The sequence below is a fragment of the Petaurus breviceps genome, unplaced genomic scaffold (genome assembly GCF_028583685.1).
Source record: "Petaurus breviceps papuanus isolate PSGF00001 unplaced genomic scaffold, PetGlider_PUasm1.0 140, whole genome shotgun sequence".
Lineage (NCBI taxonomy): Eukaryota > Metazoa > Chordata > Mammalia > Diprotodontia > Petauridae > Petaurus > Petaurus breviceps.
This window is the reverse complement of record NW_027185698.1, coordinates 45,227,102-45,246,193: the sequence shown is the minus strand read 5'-3', so window position 1 is coordinate 45,246,193 and position 19,092 is coordinate 45,227,102. Positions and strand designations below refer to the sequence as shown.

Below are 19,092 nucleotides of genomic sequence, written 5' to 3'. Positions count from 1 at the left end.
GGAAGGACATCCTGTTTTATCCAATACATCTGCTAGACAAAGTTCCCCATGTTACTCCCCTGTAAACAATGCAAGCTGTTGGTTTTAGATATAGATTTATCTCATCGAAGGGCCCCTTTCATTCCCATGTTTTAGAACTCACGACAAAAATGTTTTTAAAACGATTAACTCTAAAATGAATCGTAATTTTTAAGAGGCAGCAAGCTGAAAGTTAAATTAGGAAGAACAAGGTTCAAATCCTACCTCTGAAAATGAATAGTCTGGGGAAAATACTTAATCTCTTTCCTACCTCAGGAAACTTCACAGGATTTATCTATTAATTCTGAGGAAAGGTGGCTAGAATAGGGCTATGTAAATTGTTTTTATCCTTGAATCACTGGCACAAATTCAACATAATCAAAATGAACAGTTTTCTATACTTTAGGCATGTGGACCATTTGCTTCATAAAGATGTTTTAGAATGCCTTTGTTCTGTATTACTGGAAATCATTTTTATAATAGCAGAAGTATTACCTATTTTTGAAACATTTGCTAGAAATTCACTTACAAATCTGACTAGACCAGTATATCTCTTATTTATGACTTGACACGATCAATTTATTTATCTGTTCTCAGGCTAAGATTTCTATTTGTTTTGTTCATTTGGTTTATTTCATTTTTTTTTTTTAAAGCAATCGGGGTTAAGTAACTTACTCAAGGTTACACGGCCAGTTATTTCTGGGTGTGGTACTGAGTGTCTGAGCCCAGGATTCGATCTCCAGGTCAATCCTGACACTGGAGCCAGTGCTCTTACTCGCTGTGCTACCTGGCCGCCCCAATTTTATATTTAATTATCTACTTAAATTCAGTGTGATGGAATACAGTCATATGTAGTCATTTCTGACAATTCCTTTTTTTTTCCTGCTGTGAATTCACCTTGTTTCATTTTGGTAATTATTTTCTTTCTATACTATTAGCTAATGAGTTCTCATTTAGTCTTCAAAAATCCAGTTCTTAATTTTATCATTTCTAGCCTTCATTTTCAATTTTATCCATTTCTAATTCAATACTTTCTGCCATTCCTTTACAGATGTGGGGGAAGAGTCCACAACTGTAGAACATTAACAGTTAGATTTTTTTTCACTGTATCGATTATTTGTGCCTGTTTTTTCTTCCTCCTCTTTTTAAATTCTTTATTATAAGTGATGACTCTCAAAAGGGGAGGAGAGTTAAAAGGATATAGAAATTTAGATGATATAAAAATCAAAATATATGATCAATGTTCATTTAAAAAAACATTCTTTGGCTTACTCATTTAGGAAGTTACTTATTGTTCATTTACTGTTCAGTCATTTTAGTAGTATCAACTCTTTGTGACCCCATTTGGAATTTTCTTGGCAAAGATATTGTAGTGGTTTGCCATTTCCTTTTCTAGCTCATTTTACAGATGAGGAAACTGAGGCAAACAGGGTTAGATGATTTGCCCAGGGTCCCACTGCTACAAAGTGTCTGAGGCTGGATTTGAACTCAGGTAGATGAGTCTTCCTGACTCTAGGTTCAGCACTCTTCTCACTGTGCCACCAGTACCATGATCTATATCATGATTAATCTGCGGTATTAATCACTATTTTAACTAAGTTATGTTCTGAAAAGGATGTTTAATATGAATATTCAATATTCTCAATCAAAAGATGCTTTAATCTTTCAAATCGGTTTTTCCCAGTCTTTACAAGTCAACTGTTTTTCTTTTTTATTATTCCTAAATTCATCCTGAAAACTTTGGAAGGAATATTAAAATCTCCTATAATTCTTGTCCTGCTATTATCTGTTTTACAAGGCTAGTTTTTCCTTTATGACCTTATATACTATGTATTTGTTGCACATATACTTAATATTGTTATCCCTTCACAATCTACAGTAACAGCACAATAGTTTATTTTTCTTGACATTTGTTTCCTTGTCTGATATAATTTTAGTTCATACTTTTAAAAAATATCTTGATGCAGAGAAAGTTTTGTTACAGCTCAATTTCATCTGTGACTATTTCTAATTAGGTTTCTTGTATATAGAAATTGTTGGGGTTTGAATTCTTATTCATTCACTTAAGTTTATTAACTATTATGCTTTTATTTTCCTCTATTTCTCTTTTCCCCTCTTAAGTCAGCACTTAGTCCCTGAAACTAAGTTTTGCTTACATTAACTTAAGCTTCCTCTTTCAACTGTTCTTCCAAGTCTCAGTCCCCACTTTTTTGTCCTATCCTTCCTTGAGCTCACTTAAATCATCCTTATCTTTACTGTTTTCAATCACAGTGTTGAGGTCACCTAGTTTCAAACCTTTTATTTTTCAGATGGGGAAATAAAAACTGAGACGTTAAAAGACTTTGAAAAGTCATTTAAAACAGCTAGCAACAGAACTAAGATTAGAACCAACATCATCTCTGTCATACCACATATTCTGTGGTAATAATGCCACTGAATGTAACTTAGATAAGTAGTAAAAAGTAGTTACGAAGCAGTTAAAAAAGTATGACTAGTCTGACTGAAGTGAGGGTTACTCAAATAATCACTGCATTATTTTCCTTTATAGTATCTCTCTATATTATGTATGTTAAAATTACAGTCAACATACAAGATTTAATACACCCAACCCCAGGCCTAAGACTCAAATTTTACTAATGGGTATGTTGCAGTCCTTATTCTCTAGTGTCAAGCTGAAACCAAGTACATTTTACATTACTGTTATGCTCTGCCTACTTAGTAGAAAATCGAACTAAAATAAGCCAAACTGCTAAGAGCTAAGTAGAAAGAATTAGAAAACTTAAAGGCAGAAAAGGAATACAAAACCCCAGTACTCACATAATTATCCTGAGAGCTTGTTTGTGATTCACAACTACTTTCGGCAGATTCCGTCTCCATTTCACCAATATCTACTGGAGTGCTGTTAAATTATAAAGCAACATGCAGCAAATGATATCAACAACTTGCTTAACATAGTGTTGAAAGAAATCTGATGCTGAGGAAGTCTTTTGCTGGTTGTTGAGTGTCTCCAGTGAAAATCAAGTCTCTGTAGATTTCGCCAGCACAGTATTATTCTAAAGAACTTTGAAAAGTTGCGTGTCCTAAGTTTCCTCATTTGTAAAATAAGAATAATGCTTGTACTACCTAACTTGCAGAGTTGATACAAGTAAATCACTCCATAAATCTCAAAGTACCTTGTAAATGTGCTGGGGGTAGTAGTGAGAAAAAGTTTAAAAATTTTAAAGGCAGTCCAATGTTATTTTTATGCCAGTATTTATCTAGAAAACTGTTACTTTCTCACTGGCTGATCAAGTTATAAACAACAGAATTATATAATCATTTAAAAACCTGGACTGGTTATTTCCTAATGCTTGAAATATATTTTAATACTTTTAATTTAATACCATTTTAATATACGGAAGCTTTCACAAATAACATGCACAGTTGGACAAAAAATTAACATTAAAACATTAATGTTAGGTGATATTCTCACTTTGAGAAACATGTCTTAAGGGAAGCACATGAGGCATGAGGATACAGACTTAAGATTTTAATACAAGCATAATCTTAAGCAAAATCCTTTCTGGTTGCAGAAGGGGGTGGGGGTAAGGGAAGAGAAAATATAACCCATAACTTCACTAATAAATTCTCTGATTCCACCAAGCTGGTATGTTCTGCCTACTTATTAGAGACAACTTTTATGTGCAACAGAGTTTAAATTAAGGGTTTGTTGTTGTTACTCTAGACTACTCCCAGGGAGAAGAAAACCTGCTATATATATTCCCTGTCATCGAGATAAGTATTCATTCAGTTCTTATGGGAAGATCTGTTGAACATCATTTTATGGGTTACAGAATACAACTTATGGCAATAAGCACAGATGGTCTACTTGTGCAACATACACTTATAAAATATAGAGAAAAAAAGAATTCCTAACTTATACATACATTTCTTGTAAGTTACAGCCTTCCTCAGCTGGAGGATCCCAAAAATGTAAAGCAACCTTCCACAGTTTGATTTGTTGGTCCCATGATCGCCTACTATACTTCTTAAATTTGTTTGGAGTCTTGGGATGAATTCCAGGTTGTCTAAGATGCCTATATTAGGAAAGTACACACATTGGTCTAAGGAATCAAACCTCCTATATTTCTATATGATTCTCACTACTAATTATGAAATCTAATATATTAATGAGACGAGTTTTCAAAACTGGTATTTAGCTTAATTACCCGAAAAAGCTGTCATAGGCTGTTAATATTTAAAATTTAAGTTGGACATTTCTTTGGATTATATTGGGCATCTTAATTCTTTCGAATCTATTAAAAATAAAATAATATATCAAGTTATAGGATGACATTCCCTATTATTGAAAAACAAAATTACATTTTTGTAACAGTGAAGCCAGCTGGTTCAACAAGGGCCAGTACACTTTTGAAAACCACAACAGATCAAACAAATTGCCCTAGCAAAGATCTTTTTTTTGGGTGAAAACTAGCCAATGGCTTCAATTCAGTTTGCTAGTGCCTTACACTCCCACCCCTTGTCCCCCCATGGGCCACTTCTTTGGTTACCTTCAGATTTTATTTTGGGCTCAAGTTTCTACTACAGCTCTCTTTGTTCAGCCTCCCACTTTCTTTAACCCTAGTGCCCATGAACAGGCCAACATAAATTAAAAGCCCTAGCTTTCACCTCTCATCATGACTCCAGATTCTCCTTCTCAACTTCAGTTATTACTGACATTCCAATCTATTTGCCAGAACCCCTAAGGGATCTTCTACTCATCCACCGCCATCATCAAAGGACCACCCCATGCCACATGTGCAATACTTCTTTTCTCATTATGAAAATTCCTGTAACAATCTCTAAACCACCATGTTCTTACCCATGGCAATAAACTGTACAAGCTGTCCTTAGATAATAGTTCTCTGAAGGTTTAATATGTTCCTAAAACATAAGCTTTATTTTTCCTGTTACAAAAAAATGTTGATGGGACAGCAGATGTATATGCAGAAATAAGTGGTATGATTTTTCTTTTACAAAAGGAAGTTACCTATAAAGACATTATTTCAATTAAAGGCCTGTCATTTACACAAATGAAAATCTACCTTGGAACTTCTTTAATATATCGATCATAGGCAATGGTATTCTTTCCATAATTTATCTGTTTTTGTCTCCTCATCAGAACATTTTCATCAGTTTCTAGTTCTGCTGGTGCTGTAGATGTTGATTCTTTTGAATCAGAACTAAACAAAATAAAAAGATTGTGATTATTTTCAGAGATGCCAAAGGTTATTAAAAGTCTAATAGATAGCAATATGAACATTTTCATAATTTTACCTATCATTCAAAATGGTAATCAAATAGCCATAGAAGAGTCTTGTAGAAGAGCTAAATAACCTTGCTTTGAAAATATTTATATTGAAATTAATGTATTTCAACATATAAAATTTCAACTTATCAAATCACTCCCATTAGATATCCATCAATTTTCTCAGTTTGTTCTATTCATTCCCAAAATAGTTTGTGGATATGATGCACTTTCTTGGTTGTCTTTCTTTCATATAATTTCCTAATGGGTACCCTAGATTTCTTTATAGCATTCATACTGATTGGTTTTTCATGAGTATCTTTAATTTTTAAAGACACAGAAAATTAAATGTATTAAGTGTTACTCACCTTCCAGAAGATGACTTTCTTTCTCTTCCAAATTCATTTATGAGAAGTTTCCTTTTGTATCTGTAAAAGAAATTCATATTATACTTACTATTCAAGTGACATTAAAAATTATTATTTACTTAAATGATAGTTAAGTTATTAAAAATAATTCAGTCTTTATGAATCTAATTTCATTTCTGGAGTTACAACAGACTTTACAGATAAAGCCCAGAGAAGTTTAATAGCTCAAGTTGCAGAACTGAACCAGGTTAGAAATCTAGTTTTCCTGACTTCTAGGCAGGAACACTTTCTTTTATAATAAAGATACAAAGTACAATCTAACAAGCTCAACAAAATATTTCTACTTATGCTGCACCTGTCCACCATAGTGAGCTCTTAACACATAAATGAATACTTATTAATAATCATAAACAAGTTCTCATGAAGAGTCTCTACTTACACTTCCATCAATTTAGGAAGCAAAATTCTATGGCAAATATAAGCCAAAATTTAAAAGGTCCAAAATAGTACCTAGAATAATGTTTAAACAGAAGACTAGCAAATCCAAATGCTTCTCTAAACTTCAACAAATTCAAAGGTTAAAAACTGTTTTTGGGGATAATCTTAAATAAAATGGTAATTTAATTCTAATTTTACTTAACTAGAGTCTACTTCATACTAAGAAGGGGAAAATAACTATAAGTAATGATGTCATTTGGTAATGATTCATTTGAGTTTTATGTGCATTATTTTCTCATAGTACATGGTATAAATAGTTTGAATACCCCCTTCTGCTGAAAGCACCAAACCTTCTGTACCTCAAAGAACTACCTAATATTCTATGTTCTAGTCAGGTATATTATAAATGTATTACTTTTTCAAGTTAAACTATCATACAAGCATAGCCTAGAATACATTTAAAGAAAAAAAAATGGCCTGAAGAATTGTAGATGATCAAATGACTAAGCAAAGAGTTAAAAAGTCTATATAATCAAGTACCTTGCAATTTCTTTATTCACTTTGGTTCTCATTTCATCCTCTTCAACTACACTTCCCCAGTCTTTACATCTCGAATGAGGTTTAGGGCCTTCTGGTGTTGTAAAACTGCAAAAAAATGCAATGAAAAAAGTAAACTGCCAAAATTCATACCTCCAATTTTATGATTTAGATGATACCTCCAATTTACTTTTTAAGACTAATTCAGCAAAATTAAAATTTATATAGTGCAGACAAAATAATGAATTTTGAAATTTTAGTAACAATTTGTGGATTTACATATAAGTAACTGGTAGATGTGAACATATTGCAATACATTGTTAATAAGCAACCTCTTTATATCTTTACATATCTTTTATCTGAAAGAGAGGTGGTATAAAGGAGGGCATGCATACTTTAAAAACACAGACTGGCAGAGATCCCATTACTATACATATATCCCAAGGACAAGACAAAAAGTCCCCAATATACCTAAATTTTGTAGAAGCACTTTTAAGCAAAAAACTGAAAATAAAGATGGGGAATGGTTAGTTACATGAATGTCACGTAACACTAAGAAATAATTATCTTGAATTAATAAAACATTTTCTTATCTTTTTTCAGTGATAAACTTGGTCATTAATTGCAGAGTTCAGTTTAGGTATCTTTACATTATACTGTTAGTCACTGTATTATTTTTCTGGTTCTGCTCTCTTCAGAGAACTAGCTAGCCAAGGTCTTATGCTCTCAACCCCCCCACCATTCTCCACCAGACTGCCCCCCTCAAGTACCTTCCAATAATATATTTCCCTGTTCCTTTGAGTGAAGCCTTTAAATATGCCCAAGTGTCTTCCATCCTTAAAAGTCCTTCATTCAATCTCACCATTCCCCAAGTTATTAATGTCCTCTTTATTCATCTTTCCAGTCAAACTCTTCAAAAACAGTGTAATGGGAATGTAAATTTAAAGATCTTCCCTGCCCCTAGGCTAAAGTGCACCTGGAGCCTGGGGTGGGAGGCTTGTTTTTCAGTAGATACTTGATTGGCCAGTGAATCAATAAGGTTGTTACATTCTCTGAGCCAGGAGAAGGCTATATAAGCCCTGATGTGTAGCTTTGTTTTGGGGCTCACTTTGAGAAGTGTTCTGTGATTTGATCAGATGAAACTCTGGAAAGCTATTGTCCAGAGCCCCCTGGCTTTGAAAAACCCAGATGTTGATTTTGTATGGATGTAATGGTTGGACAGTTTGGAAAGCTGTCTACTTGATCTGTTTCTATCTTGATAATTCTGCCTGTATACTTTGAAGTTCAGGGTGATGACCTTTTTCCCCTGAACGAGGTAAATGATATATGTTTGACTGATTAAAGTAAGCTTGTTAACCCATTTTGAGTTGCTTTCCTTTATCAAAGCAGATCCAAGAACCTGTATTGGCAGCAAACTCTGGGGACGCTTGGGGTGCTTGCTGCTACAAATAGCTGCTTAAAAACTCACTGCCTCCACTTCATTTCCTCTTCTGCCTCAACACTTTCAAATTTGCCTTCCAACTTAATTACTCAACTGAACGGTCTCTCCAAGTTACCAAAAATCTCTTAATGGACAAATCTTGTTATTTCTCAGTCTACATCTTTACCTACCCATCTGTCACATTTAATGCTGTTGCTTACATTCCTCCCTCTTTATATTTAGGTTTTATTTTTACATTTTCATAAAACCAATCTTCTTTGCAGAAGTGGAAGATTAATTTATATATTGTTAGTAATCTGATGTTTTGCCAAAATGTTATTTTTCTTATACTTTATTAAGAAAGAAGGATCTCTTGAGGTAAAGAAAAGAAATATTTGGAAAATAAAGGGATATATAGGTCTGACCATTGTTATCACCTCACTCAAAATCCAGGAGCTCTTTATTACCTCTAGGACCAAATGAGATCCTTTTTTGTTTTATTTAAAGTTCTTCATAACTCTACTTCTTTTCTTGTCCTTTAACAGATTACTCCCCTCTACACACTGGTATGGCCAACCCAAACTGGTATATTTACTGCTACATGACCCTTCTCTTGGCTTCAAACCCTCTCCCATACTCAGGAAGGTCTCCCCTCCTAAAGCTTTCTAAACCTCTAGCCTTTGAAACTAGCTCCCTCTGACAAGAGGTCTTTCTTGGTTTCCCCAGGTGCTAGTGCCTTCCCCTCTAATGCTACTAACCTCTCACTCTGTATTTATCTTGTGGGTATGTTGTTTTTTGTCTCCTTGATAAGAACTTAAGCTCTTTTAACACAAAAACTAGCCATATGACCTTGGGGCGGTGCAGTGAATAGAGCACAGGCCCTGGAGTCAGGAGGACCTGAGTTCCATTCCCGCCTCAGACACTTAACACAAAAACTAGCTGTGTGACCTTGGGCAAGTCACTTAAACCCCAATTGCCTTCCAAAAAGCAAAAAAAAAAAGCTCTTTGAAGGTAGGGACTAGTTGCTTGTTTTTTTTTTTCCTTTTTGTCATCAGCACTTAGCATATTACTAGACACAAAGCAAGGATTTAATAAAAGCAGAGGTAGGAGACACAAAGGTATGGTGCAAAGCCAATTATTTTAAAAACCTTTTCCACTTTGATGTAATGACTGGTTTTGCTGATTTTTTTCCTTTTTCTTTAAAAATACCATTTGTGATATGGAATGGCTCTCTGGTAGGGGGATGATGTAAAAACAAAAAAAAAAATCAATAAAATTATATTTTCTTAAAGAGAAAATAAAGACCTATGCAAATGATCTAGGCATGTGTATGTTCTGCTTCCAGACTAGTAGAGACTATTCTGAAAAATATGAATTTTTTTTTGCTTAGAGATGCCATCAATTGGGTTGTGATATTGAGGAACTTCAATTTTTCTGAACAAATGTAGGCAATTAGAAAATCATTTAAGATACTGTAAATTTTTTTTTAAATCAGCCCAATACTTTTTGGTTACATAATAAACATAAAAACAAAACAAAAATGTAAATTTAATTATGCAGTCCATTTCTACCAATTTCTGCAGTGCCTAATAAATGACCCAACTATATCATAACCAGTACAACCCTCTTCTCTACATTAAAATGAACATAAAAAAATGTTTCTGTTACTAATTTCTCATAGCCTACTACAATGCCAGTTTATGAAGACGTTAACACAATTAATACTGAGTGTCTAACAAGTGCCCAAAATTTTTGTTTCTTGAAAGTGAGTTAGTATGGGGTGGCCAGGTAGCACAGTGAGTAAGAGCATGGGATGACCTGGGATCCAATCCGGGCTCAGATACTTAGCACCACACCCAGAAATAACTGGCTGTGTAACCTTGAGCAAGTTACTTAACCCCAATTGCATAAAATTAAAAAAAAAAAAAGTGAGTTAGTATAAGTTCAAACAGAGGCAGCTAGGTAGAAGTAGTTAGGGGTGGGATCATGGAGTCAGGAACCTGAGTTCAAATCTGTTCTCAGACAGTTACTTTACTAGCTAGATAACCCTCATCTGTAAAAGGGGGATAATAACAGCACCTACCTCCCAGGGTAATTCTGAGGATCAAATGAATTATATTTGCAAAGTACTCTGCAAATCTTAAAGTACTAATAAAAGCTATTATCATCAAACAGGCTAACAGTATTCTGTCTCAAACACTTCTTGAAATATTGAGATTCTATGGCTCAATCATAAGAGATACAAATGTTCACCATCTTCTAAAAAGCTAACTGAAAACCGAACCACAGATACAAACACAAATCTCAGTTTTATCAATCTTATCACTGGTCTTGATGTCTACAGTATATTCTATTTTTTTTGGAGGCGGGAAGTCAGGGCAATTGGGGTTAAGTGACTTGCCCAAGGTCCTACAGCTAGTCTTTGTGTTAAGTGTCTGAGGCCAGATTTGAACTCAGGTCCTCCTGACTCCAGGGCTGGTGTTCTATTCACTGTACCACCTAGCCGCCCCTACAGTATTTAAGTCACAGAAAGCCTTTATTATCATAAGGAGAAATAATAAAATATTGGAGATGACAAGAGCTTTGGCAGTGTATCTGGAGAGAAAATGGTGGAGGGAAAGAAGGGATGATGGGAAACCAATCACTTCCACTCTTTAGACAGGCTTCATTGGTTCAAGTAGCTGTTTCCTGGGACTGAACAAGACCTACAGTATATTCTTAATAGGCAATCCTGGGTTTAGCAATACAAATTAATTAGCCTCAAATAAATGAACAAAAAGTTCAACCATTTTAATACCTGGAGGATTCTGTATCCATTTTCTTAACTATATTAAATTTCAAAGTGCTTTCTGTTAAAATTTACATTAGGTAGCAATATTTAATAATCAACTAAAACATAACCCATAAATGTCAAGATATTTTTTCAGGCTTAATCAAGTGACTAGATATTTTCCTGCACCAATTTAAATCTAGGTTTTTTAAAAAAATGTTTTGTCAAAAGTGTCTATTTTTAGAAATGCTAAAAGGTCCTAATATATGACAAGCTTATGGAAAGACCTGTACAGAAGTTGTGCATAAAGGGCAGGCTGAGATGTGATGCAATATGCTTTGTTGGCAGAAACACCTACATCCATGATGCTACAGATCCACTGAATATAACAACACATGGCATGATCTAGTGTATTACCTCATTAGGTCAAGGTTAATTATGAATATGACAAGGGTGACAGGAAACATGGATTCTAAATCGTATTTAAGTCAGAATGACCCTTACTGGATCCAGTCTCACTAGTGTTCCCACAGGGGTAAATCTGACCCAGCCTCTCTGGGTTTCTATATAGTGGGATCATACACTTCTTCCCAAGTTTAAATCCCAACTCTCTATATATTCAGAGTATGCAAATATATATAAAGATCCAAACTCCAACTGGGACCAAATCTGTTCAAGCATACCGCCCAAATCAAGCACCACCTTTTTCCTAAGTAGAAAGCACAAATACTCTAGGAAATGGAAACAAGGTAAAGTTTGTTCTGAATATGCCTACTAAATAAAGCACACAAATTTTTTCACAAAATGAAGACCAATTAGTAAAAACAGTATGAAGTTTCCCCATGGCCTGGATGCCTCCTCTTACCAGTTATCACATTCAGTCATACTAACCTACCATTCTGTGTCTCATTTCCCCAAAATGGGCTCAAATAATAAATAATTTTGATCTGGCCATGTAATTGTCCCCAAACTCTCATGACTGTCGGTCACAACTTGCACAAAGAAATCTCCCCATCTTCCAACCCCACCAAACATCACACACCTTTCAAGCCTGTTATCTGAATTTCGACATTTGTTTTCTTCTGAGTGTCTAGATTTGGTCTCATCTTCAACAAATAGAGATGAATCAACATCTTCTGGTTTTCTGTGCCTCCCATCCAATCGTCTTTTCCGTCCAAGGGACCACCGGGATGGAGAAAGTGTGCTATGTACGAGAAAAAGTTAGATTTCCTTGTTAGCCTGTTCTGAATTACAGGCGCTTTGGAGATTTGATAAAAGTACAAGTCCTAGACTAGGAGGCAGAAAAACAAGGCTCTCATCCTGGCTCAATGATACTTTTGATTACAGCCAATTCACTGCTCTGGGATTCGGTTTCTGTTTCCTAAGATAAAGGAAATGAATTAAGATTACAGCAGTACCCCTCCCAACCCTAAAATTTCTAGGGAGCTGGGCTTTTTGGTTCAATAACTGAATTTGGGGCACTGGTGGAGGCACATCCTTTCCTCGGTTTCTGGATGTTCACACATCCCCCTTCACCCCCAGGACCTAGACCAAGTGAATAAAGCATTGAGGATGTTCGGTGACTAGCTAGTAGGAGGTCGGAAGGCACAGGTCCTAGCCGCTCTGGTGCTGGGTGGCCTCGGGTCCCTCCCACATTTTTCCTTCTGTAAAATGGCTGATTACAAACATCCTCCACTCTTGGGGGGGTGGGCACGGCGGCGGTTCAATGGGAGGCTCATCTCCAGGAACACAAGATTCTGGTTCCAGCTCTGCCAATTAACCAAAGCTATTCCTCTTAGGGACGAGAGAATTCGACTGGAACAATGGAACACAGCTTTTCTGGAATACAGGATTCTAATTTCAGCTCTGCCGATTAAACTAATTTGCTAGATTAGAGCGGGACAACAAGTAGGCCCAGAAAAGCTATTTGCCCGAGGTCGCGGCGCTAGTAAGAAGGCCCAGGTTCTCTAAATCCAAACCCATTTTTTTTTGGGGGGGGGGAAGGGAAGGCAGTCCCTAACCCTCCCGTGCAACATTAAGTTTCCCCCCTTTGCATCTCAATAGCTCAGCATGATACGGGGCTATTACTGGCAATTTTAGGACAGAGAAAATGGCCAAATTCCTCATTCCAAACCCCGCCTTCAACCCCTTCCTAACCCGCATCCTTCCCGGCGTGAAGGAGGCTGACTGGGGTCTTTTCCCGCCACCCGCATCCCGGGGGGGGGGGGGGGGGGGGGGGGGGGAAGCCAGGGAAGTGGAGCCGGGGCTGCTGCGCAGCCGCAGTAAGGCCCAGGCCCGCCGGTCAGGACTTACCCGCTGTCGCCACCCCAGCAGCTATTCCCCGGGCTCGTCCCGGCACCGTGAGCACTCCGCTGCCGGCAATCCATGGTAAGGTGTGCGGCGGAAGCAGTGGCGAGTTCTGACAAGAATAGGAAAAGCCGGGTCCGGACCTCGCTTCACTAACGTCAAGCTGAGGAGATGCTATAACGACCCTGCTGCTCCGGCGCAGACTGATTTCGCGCGCGAGGGGCGACTTCCTCTAACGGGTTTTTATAAGCTTTCTGCCCCACCGCCCAACTCCTTCACCGCCTCTCGCGATCCTGGGACGAACCATCGGAGCTTGGACTCGAGGAGGAGGGGAGTCAGGAAAAGGAGGCTCCAAGTCTCGATCCAGGAAAGAGGACGAGGGAATTTCGAATAAACGTTGGATAAAAACAGAATATGCAAAAGGAAAGGCCAATATCTAGGAAGGAAAACAAGCCTCCACAAATGGGTTTGGGAAAGGCGTAAGTAAAATTTCCCCCTAATTCCGAATTAGTTCGTCCCAGAAGAAGTCCGGGAGGCAGATGAGCGCGCCGCAGGCTCTTATTGGCTACTTCTGCGCGGGCTGGGGGAGGGGTGTTGGCGGGAAATTCTGAAGCCGGGAGGGAAGATTACTGCGGGAAATCGAAGGGGGCGAGGAAATGGAGAGATGAAGGCTTAAGCTCATTGCTGATTGGTCCGAATCAATCTCAGTCATCTCAGGGCGGGGAAGCGGGGAAGTGGAGGGGAGGGGGGTTATGGAAGAAGAGAACCCAATTCACTTCAGCTCCTTTCTATTCCAAGCCCCATCACCTCTTGAGTGTATCCCATTTAAAAATGCCCCAATCAAAATTTACAGACCAGTCTCATTTAACCGATGGGAAACTCATGCTCAGAGGGAAATTATTTACTCAAGGTCACACAAATTAATGGCTGCAGTGGAACGCTAGCTTTCCTCTTGGCTACTTACTGCACATGGGATCTAGGCATGAAAATCTGCCATCTGGCCCAGACAGGAAGCACCACCACCTTCTTGACCACCAGATCAATAGATAATCAACAACTATTAAGCACCTACTGTGTGCCCAACTTTGGGATGGAGACAGCCAAGGACCCTCAATTGGTGCTTCCTGTTCAGTGACAAATGGCCCCAAACCAGGGAACTGCTGTGCTTTTATGAACGGGAATGACATTCCTTCTGACCTGCAGTGAAACCTTTGCCCCACTCCCATCCCCTTTAGAATGTGAGCTCTCTGAGGGCAGGGACCCTCTTCTGTTTCTGTTTGTATGTTGTATGCAGTAAGTGTTTAATAAGTGCACGATTCACCCATTCATCTGGGAGAACCAGTAAGGAAGATGCCCTGGATCACTGGCTTTGCAGAACTAACAGTGACTGTTTGGCTGGCTGCCCACTCCCTGAGTCTACCTGCTGACCCAGCAGCCAAAGGAGCTGATGCTTCTTGGAGAGGCCTGGCCCTGGAACAAAGCCCACTGAGAAGCTGCTGAGCGGTGAGGGGCTTGGAGCCTCCTCTAGAGCATGGCCACCAAGTGATGCCTGGGCCTGAGCTCGCACCCCTCCCCGGGGGTCCTTTGCAGCTCCCAAGATGAATCCTTCCACTTCTGGAGAGCAGGAATCGATGGGATACAAGGAGCTGAAATCTGCCCCACCTTGCCTCCATGTGCCCGATGATCCCCAGACCTGCCCTCAGGGGCCGAACAAGCCAGGCCTTTCTACCTACCCGGCCCCACTGCCATCCTTCCCCAGGCCTCTCCTTTTCAGGGATCCACCTTCTCAGTGGTTTCATTGGGATATGGAATTGGAAACCTAAGTTCCAATTTTAGCCTTATTCACTGAATGTCATTGGCAAGTCAGTCCACCTCCTCTGTAAAATGGGGACAAGAAGACTTCCACTCTATCTCTACCTCCCAGGCTGGTTGTGAAAACAGTGCCATAGAAATACTCCCCTTCGTTGTCAGGGAGCCAAAATTAACTTCACAAACCACCAGGCCAAAAGCCCAAAGGGTTCCAGAAGAGCCCAATCAAGCAGCAAGCATTCTTAAGCACCTATTAGCTGCTAGCCACTAAAATGAGCCCTGAGGATAGAAAGAGAAACCAAAAACAGAAACAAACCCAAAAAACCACCCAGAAAAAAACTAAAAACCACAAAACCCAATAACCTCAGCCTTCAAGGACCTCACAGGATAATGAGGGAGATAGCATGCAAACAACTGTGTACCAATGATGCACACACACACATATGTGTGTGTGTGTATATAAGGAGTTCCCACATATGTGTGCCTTTCTCTTTGTAAATAAATCAAGTTACTACCCATGTCTTTGGTTAACAATATATACTTTTTTACAAAACAATTTTCACACACACATACATACTCCCTTTTCACAAAAATCATCCATGTAAATTATTTAATTTAAATGGATAGTTTATTACAATTTTATAACATGCAAATCTAAAATAAAAATACACATAATTTAGGTTATTTATCTATCCATAAATATGTAATGTTTATATTGATAACTTAGAAAAATAATCACCATGACAATATTTTAATATGATGGAGGACCTTGTTTTTCTATGTAAAACTTCTTAAAATGTGATGCCACTGGGAATTCTTTTCTCAGACATTCAAAATTGAGATTTTTGTCTTCACAATAGCTACAGTAGGAAACTGTTTCATACAAATAAGTTCTGAATTGTGGTAAAATGTGTATTGCTTTGTTTGATAAAGCAGAAAAATCTTGATTCAACTGTAGCCAAAATCACAAAAATTTTAGGTTCAAATGTTTGTTTCAACACACTATTGTGTTGTCACTTAACCATACTTGTTCTGATGAAGTCAGGTCAAATAAATGTATCATATTTGCTCATAGTAAATGAGCTCCTTATTCCTTCATGTTTACAAATATCTAGGTTTTTAAAATAAAATGAGAATTATTGGGGCAGCTAGGTGTTGCAGTGAATAGAGCACTGGCCCTGGAGTCAGGAGGACCTGAGTTCAAATATGACCTCAGCCAGTTAACACAAAAAACTAGCCATTTGACCTTGGGCAAGTCACTTAACCCCAATTGCCCTAGCTTCCCCCCCTCCAAAAAGAAAAAAGAGAGAGAGAGAGAACTACTGCACATATATAACCTATATAAAAATTCTCACCCTCTTAGGGAGGAGGATGAGAGAGGAAGGGACAGGAGAAAATTTGGAACCCAAATTTGAATGTTAACCCAACGTTAACCCAAAAGTTAATGCTAAAAATTATTTTTACATGTAATTGGAAAATATAGAATACTATTTAAAATTTAAAAAAATAAAATTAGAATAGAGTGAAATGATGAGCAAACATCTTTACTTCTATTTTCTGTGTGAGGTTTGTAGTTCTTAAAATGAGAAGCGTATCAAAAATGCTATTTTGCCAACTCATTAACCAGAGGTTTAACTTATTCATAAATTCAGTCACTTTACCATTCTAGATTAGAGTATAAATTTGAGGGAGGACCTTGCATTGATTTATTTAGAGCACTAAGTTTTTTCAAAAATTATTCATCAGATATGCAAAGTTTCAGGAGACATCAGAGAGCCATATCACTCACCTCCTACCATGGGCAGCACCAACATTTTCCCTGCATAAGGAGGGAATATTTTTATATTTAACAATTCTGTAGGCAACCATATAAGAAGCAAAGCAATCCTTTGCATGTTACAGATGTGGCTTTTGAAAAACATTGTTTTTGGGGTGGCTATGTGGCACAGTGGAGAGAGCACCAGCCCTGGAGTCAGGAGGACCTGAGTTCGAATCTGTCCTCAGACACTTGACACACTCACTAGCCGTGTGACTTTGGGCAAGTCACTTAACCCCAATTACCCTCCAAAAAGAAAAAAAGATAATAAAAAGATTGTTTTTATTTATTAAAAGCATCTGATTTTCTCTGAAAAAAATTCTTTGCATGTACAGTTGGTATTTAAACTATCTTTAATCAACTTGGATCATACTAGTTCAACTGCTCCATTGGATTTCTTCTTGTATTCACTAGGAAAGGATATTGTTTTACTTTTTTTTTTTTTGCTTTTTGGAGGGGGGAAGGTAGGGCATTTGGGGTTAAGTGACTTGCCCAAGGTCATACAGCCAGTTTTTTGTGTTGAGTGTCTGAGGTCATATTTGAACTCAGATCCTTCTGACTCCAGGGCCCGTGCTCTATTCGCTGAGCAACCTAGCTGCCCCATATTGTCTCACTTTAAAAAAAAAATATTGCAGATGATGAAACATTTTATGCAATTAAATTTAAAGTCATTGTTGGAAATTTCAGAGGATTACCCATTTTCACTCCCAAGTTAATTCAGTTTTTTAAAATTGCAAGTTTTCTTTGGAACCAGCTTCTACTGTGTTTGCCCAAATGGATGACATTGTGAAATTGAAAAAATGTTGTGGTCCTTTTAACTTCCACAAAAAGAGGGTTTAACTTTGCCTTGACTCTCTTCACACATTGTAATGCAGCAAGGATCACAGTGACACAGGTCTTCTGTGTCACAGGCTTCTCTGATCACCCCTATCAGGTCAGTCAGTCAGCCAACAAACATTTATCAAGTGCCTACTATGTATTTGGCATTGTGTTGAGCAAGCAAACAGGAAAAAAGTAGACAGTCTCTGCCCTCAAGGAGGGGAAGAAAACACACAAAAGGCAGCTGAAAAGAAGGTGGTGGTGGAAAAGTGAAGGAAAAGAAAAGGGGGGAGAAGGTAGGGAAGAAGGAGGGAATATGTGATGGAGAAGTCCCCTGACTCAAATTTTACTTCATTTGTGTAATAGATAGAAAGATAGATAGATAGATATACACACAGATATAATCTATATGCATATACATATATGTATATATTAGTGTATTATATACACATGTGTATATATTATATGTGGTATATGTATACATGTGTGTGTCCTTATGAATGTGTATACACCTTTATTGCATTCATTGTTAGTAGGAGTGAATTTGTTGTGATCAGTTGCTTGGTTTGATTGTTTCAACTTTGTCTTCATAAAAAAAAAGATCTATTTTCTGCAGTTGTATTCTCAAATTTCTAGCAATGTTGGCCTTTGCTTATTTCTTTGTTTTTGCTATTATTTAATTTTTTGTTTATGTCTTCTTTTCCAAATGAATTATTTTTTAACCAAGCATTTGGTTTACTCTGTAATCCCCCCCGGGGGGGGGGGAACCCTTGTAACAAAAATGCATAAACAAATTGTTTAGTTATATAGTTATACCCTAACTCTCCTCTGAAACTGAAAGGCATGGTCTAACAAACTTGATTTCTCTTCCACAGATTTTAAAGTGAAGAGAAGCAAGGAAGGGTAGAAGCCAGTAGGTTGTGGAGATGCAGGTTAGATGGGAATGCATGGTGATGCCTCTGTTTTCATCTCTGTTGCATTCATCCTTCCATGATCTGAAATGGATGAATGTAAGAGATGGAAGGCTACAGCCTGGAGAGCTTGGAGAAGTCAGAGTTCCAGTACAGTCCATGCTAGCCATAGTAGCCACAGCTGTTAAGGAATCAGCCCTGAGAACAACCTGTTTGACTCAGCTTAGCAGTGAATGAACCCATCGGGTACTGTGCTAAGCACTGGGGATACCAGAGACAAAAGACAGTCCCTGCCCTCAAGTAGCTTACAATCTAATGGGGAAGACAACATGCAAACCGATAGATACAAAGCAAAGTGTTATACAGGGTAAAGAGGAAATAATGAACAGAAGGGAGGTGCTGGAATTAAGAGGGGTTAGGGAAGGCTTCCTGTAGAAGCTGGTATTTTAGTTGGGATTTAAAGGAAGCCAGGGAGGGCAGTAGTCAGAGCCAACAAGGAGCAGTGTTCCAGGCATGGAGGATAGCCAGAGAGAATGCCTTGAACTAAGACATTGAGTGTCTTGGTGGAATAGCCCCAAGGCTGGGGTGACTA

The 19,092-nt window shown here is 37.9% G+C and overlaps 1 protein-coding gene across 4 annotated transcripts in view; it reads right to left on the bottom strand.

Annotated features, from left to right (window-relative positions):
• The window catches only part of SLBP (stem-loop histone mRNA binding protein), a 56,504-nt gene extending 43,092 nt beyond the window's left edge, over positions 1-13,412 (bottom strand). Inside the window, exons 1-7 of one of the 4 annotated variants that reach the window (XM_069071327.1) lie at positions 13,152-13,412; positions 11,881-12,042; positions 6,652-6,756; positions 5,674-5,733; positions 5,103-5,240; positions 3,945-4,094; positions 2,836-2,917 (exon numbers count right to left, since the gene is read on the bottom strand). In XM_069071327.1, the coding sequence (XP_068927428.1) occupies positions 2,836-2,917; positions 3,945-4,094; positions 5,103-5,240; positions 5,674-5,733; positions 6,652-6,756; positions 11,881-12,042; positions 13,152-13,225 (771 nt within the window). In that variant the 5' untranslated portion in view covers positions 13,226-13,412. Of the gene's footprint in view, positions 1-2,835; positions 2,918-3,944; positions 4,095-5,102; positions 5,241-5,673; positions 5,734-6,651; positions 6,757-11,880; positions 12,043-12,995; positions 13,073-13,151 lie in introns of those variants that run through there. The other 3 variants (XM_069071347.1, XM_069071355.1, XM_069071336.1) reach the window with 3 other exon arrangements.
• Positions 13,413-19,092: the final 5,680 nt, after the last annotated feature.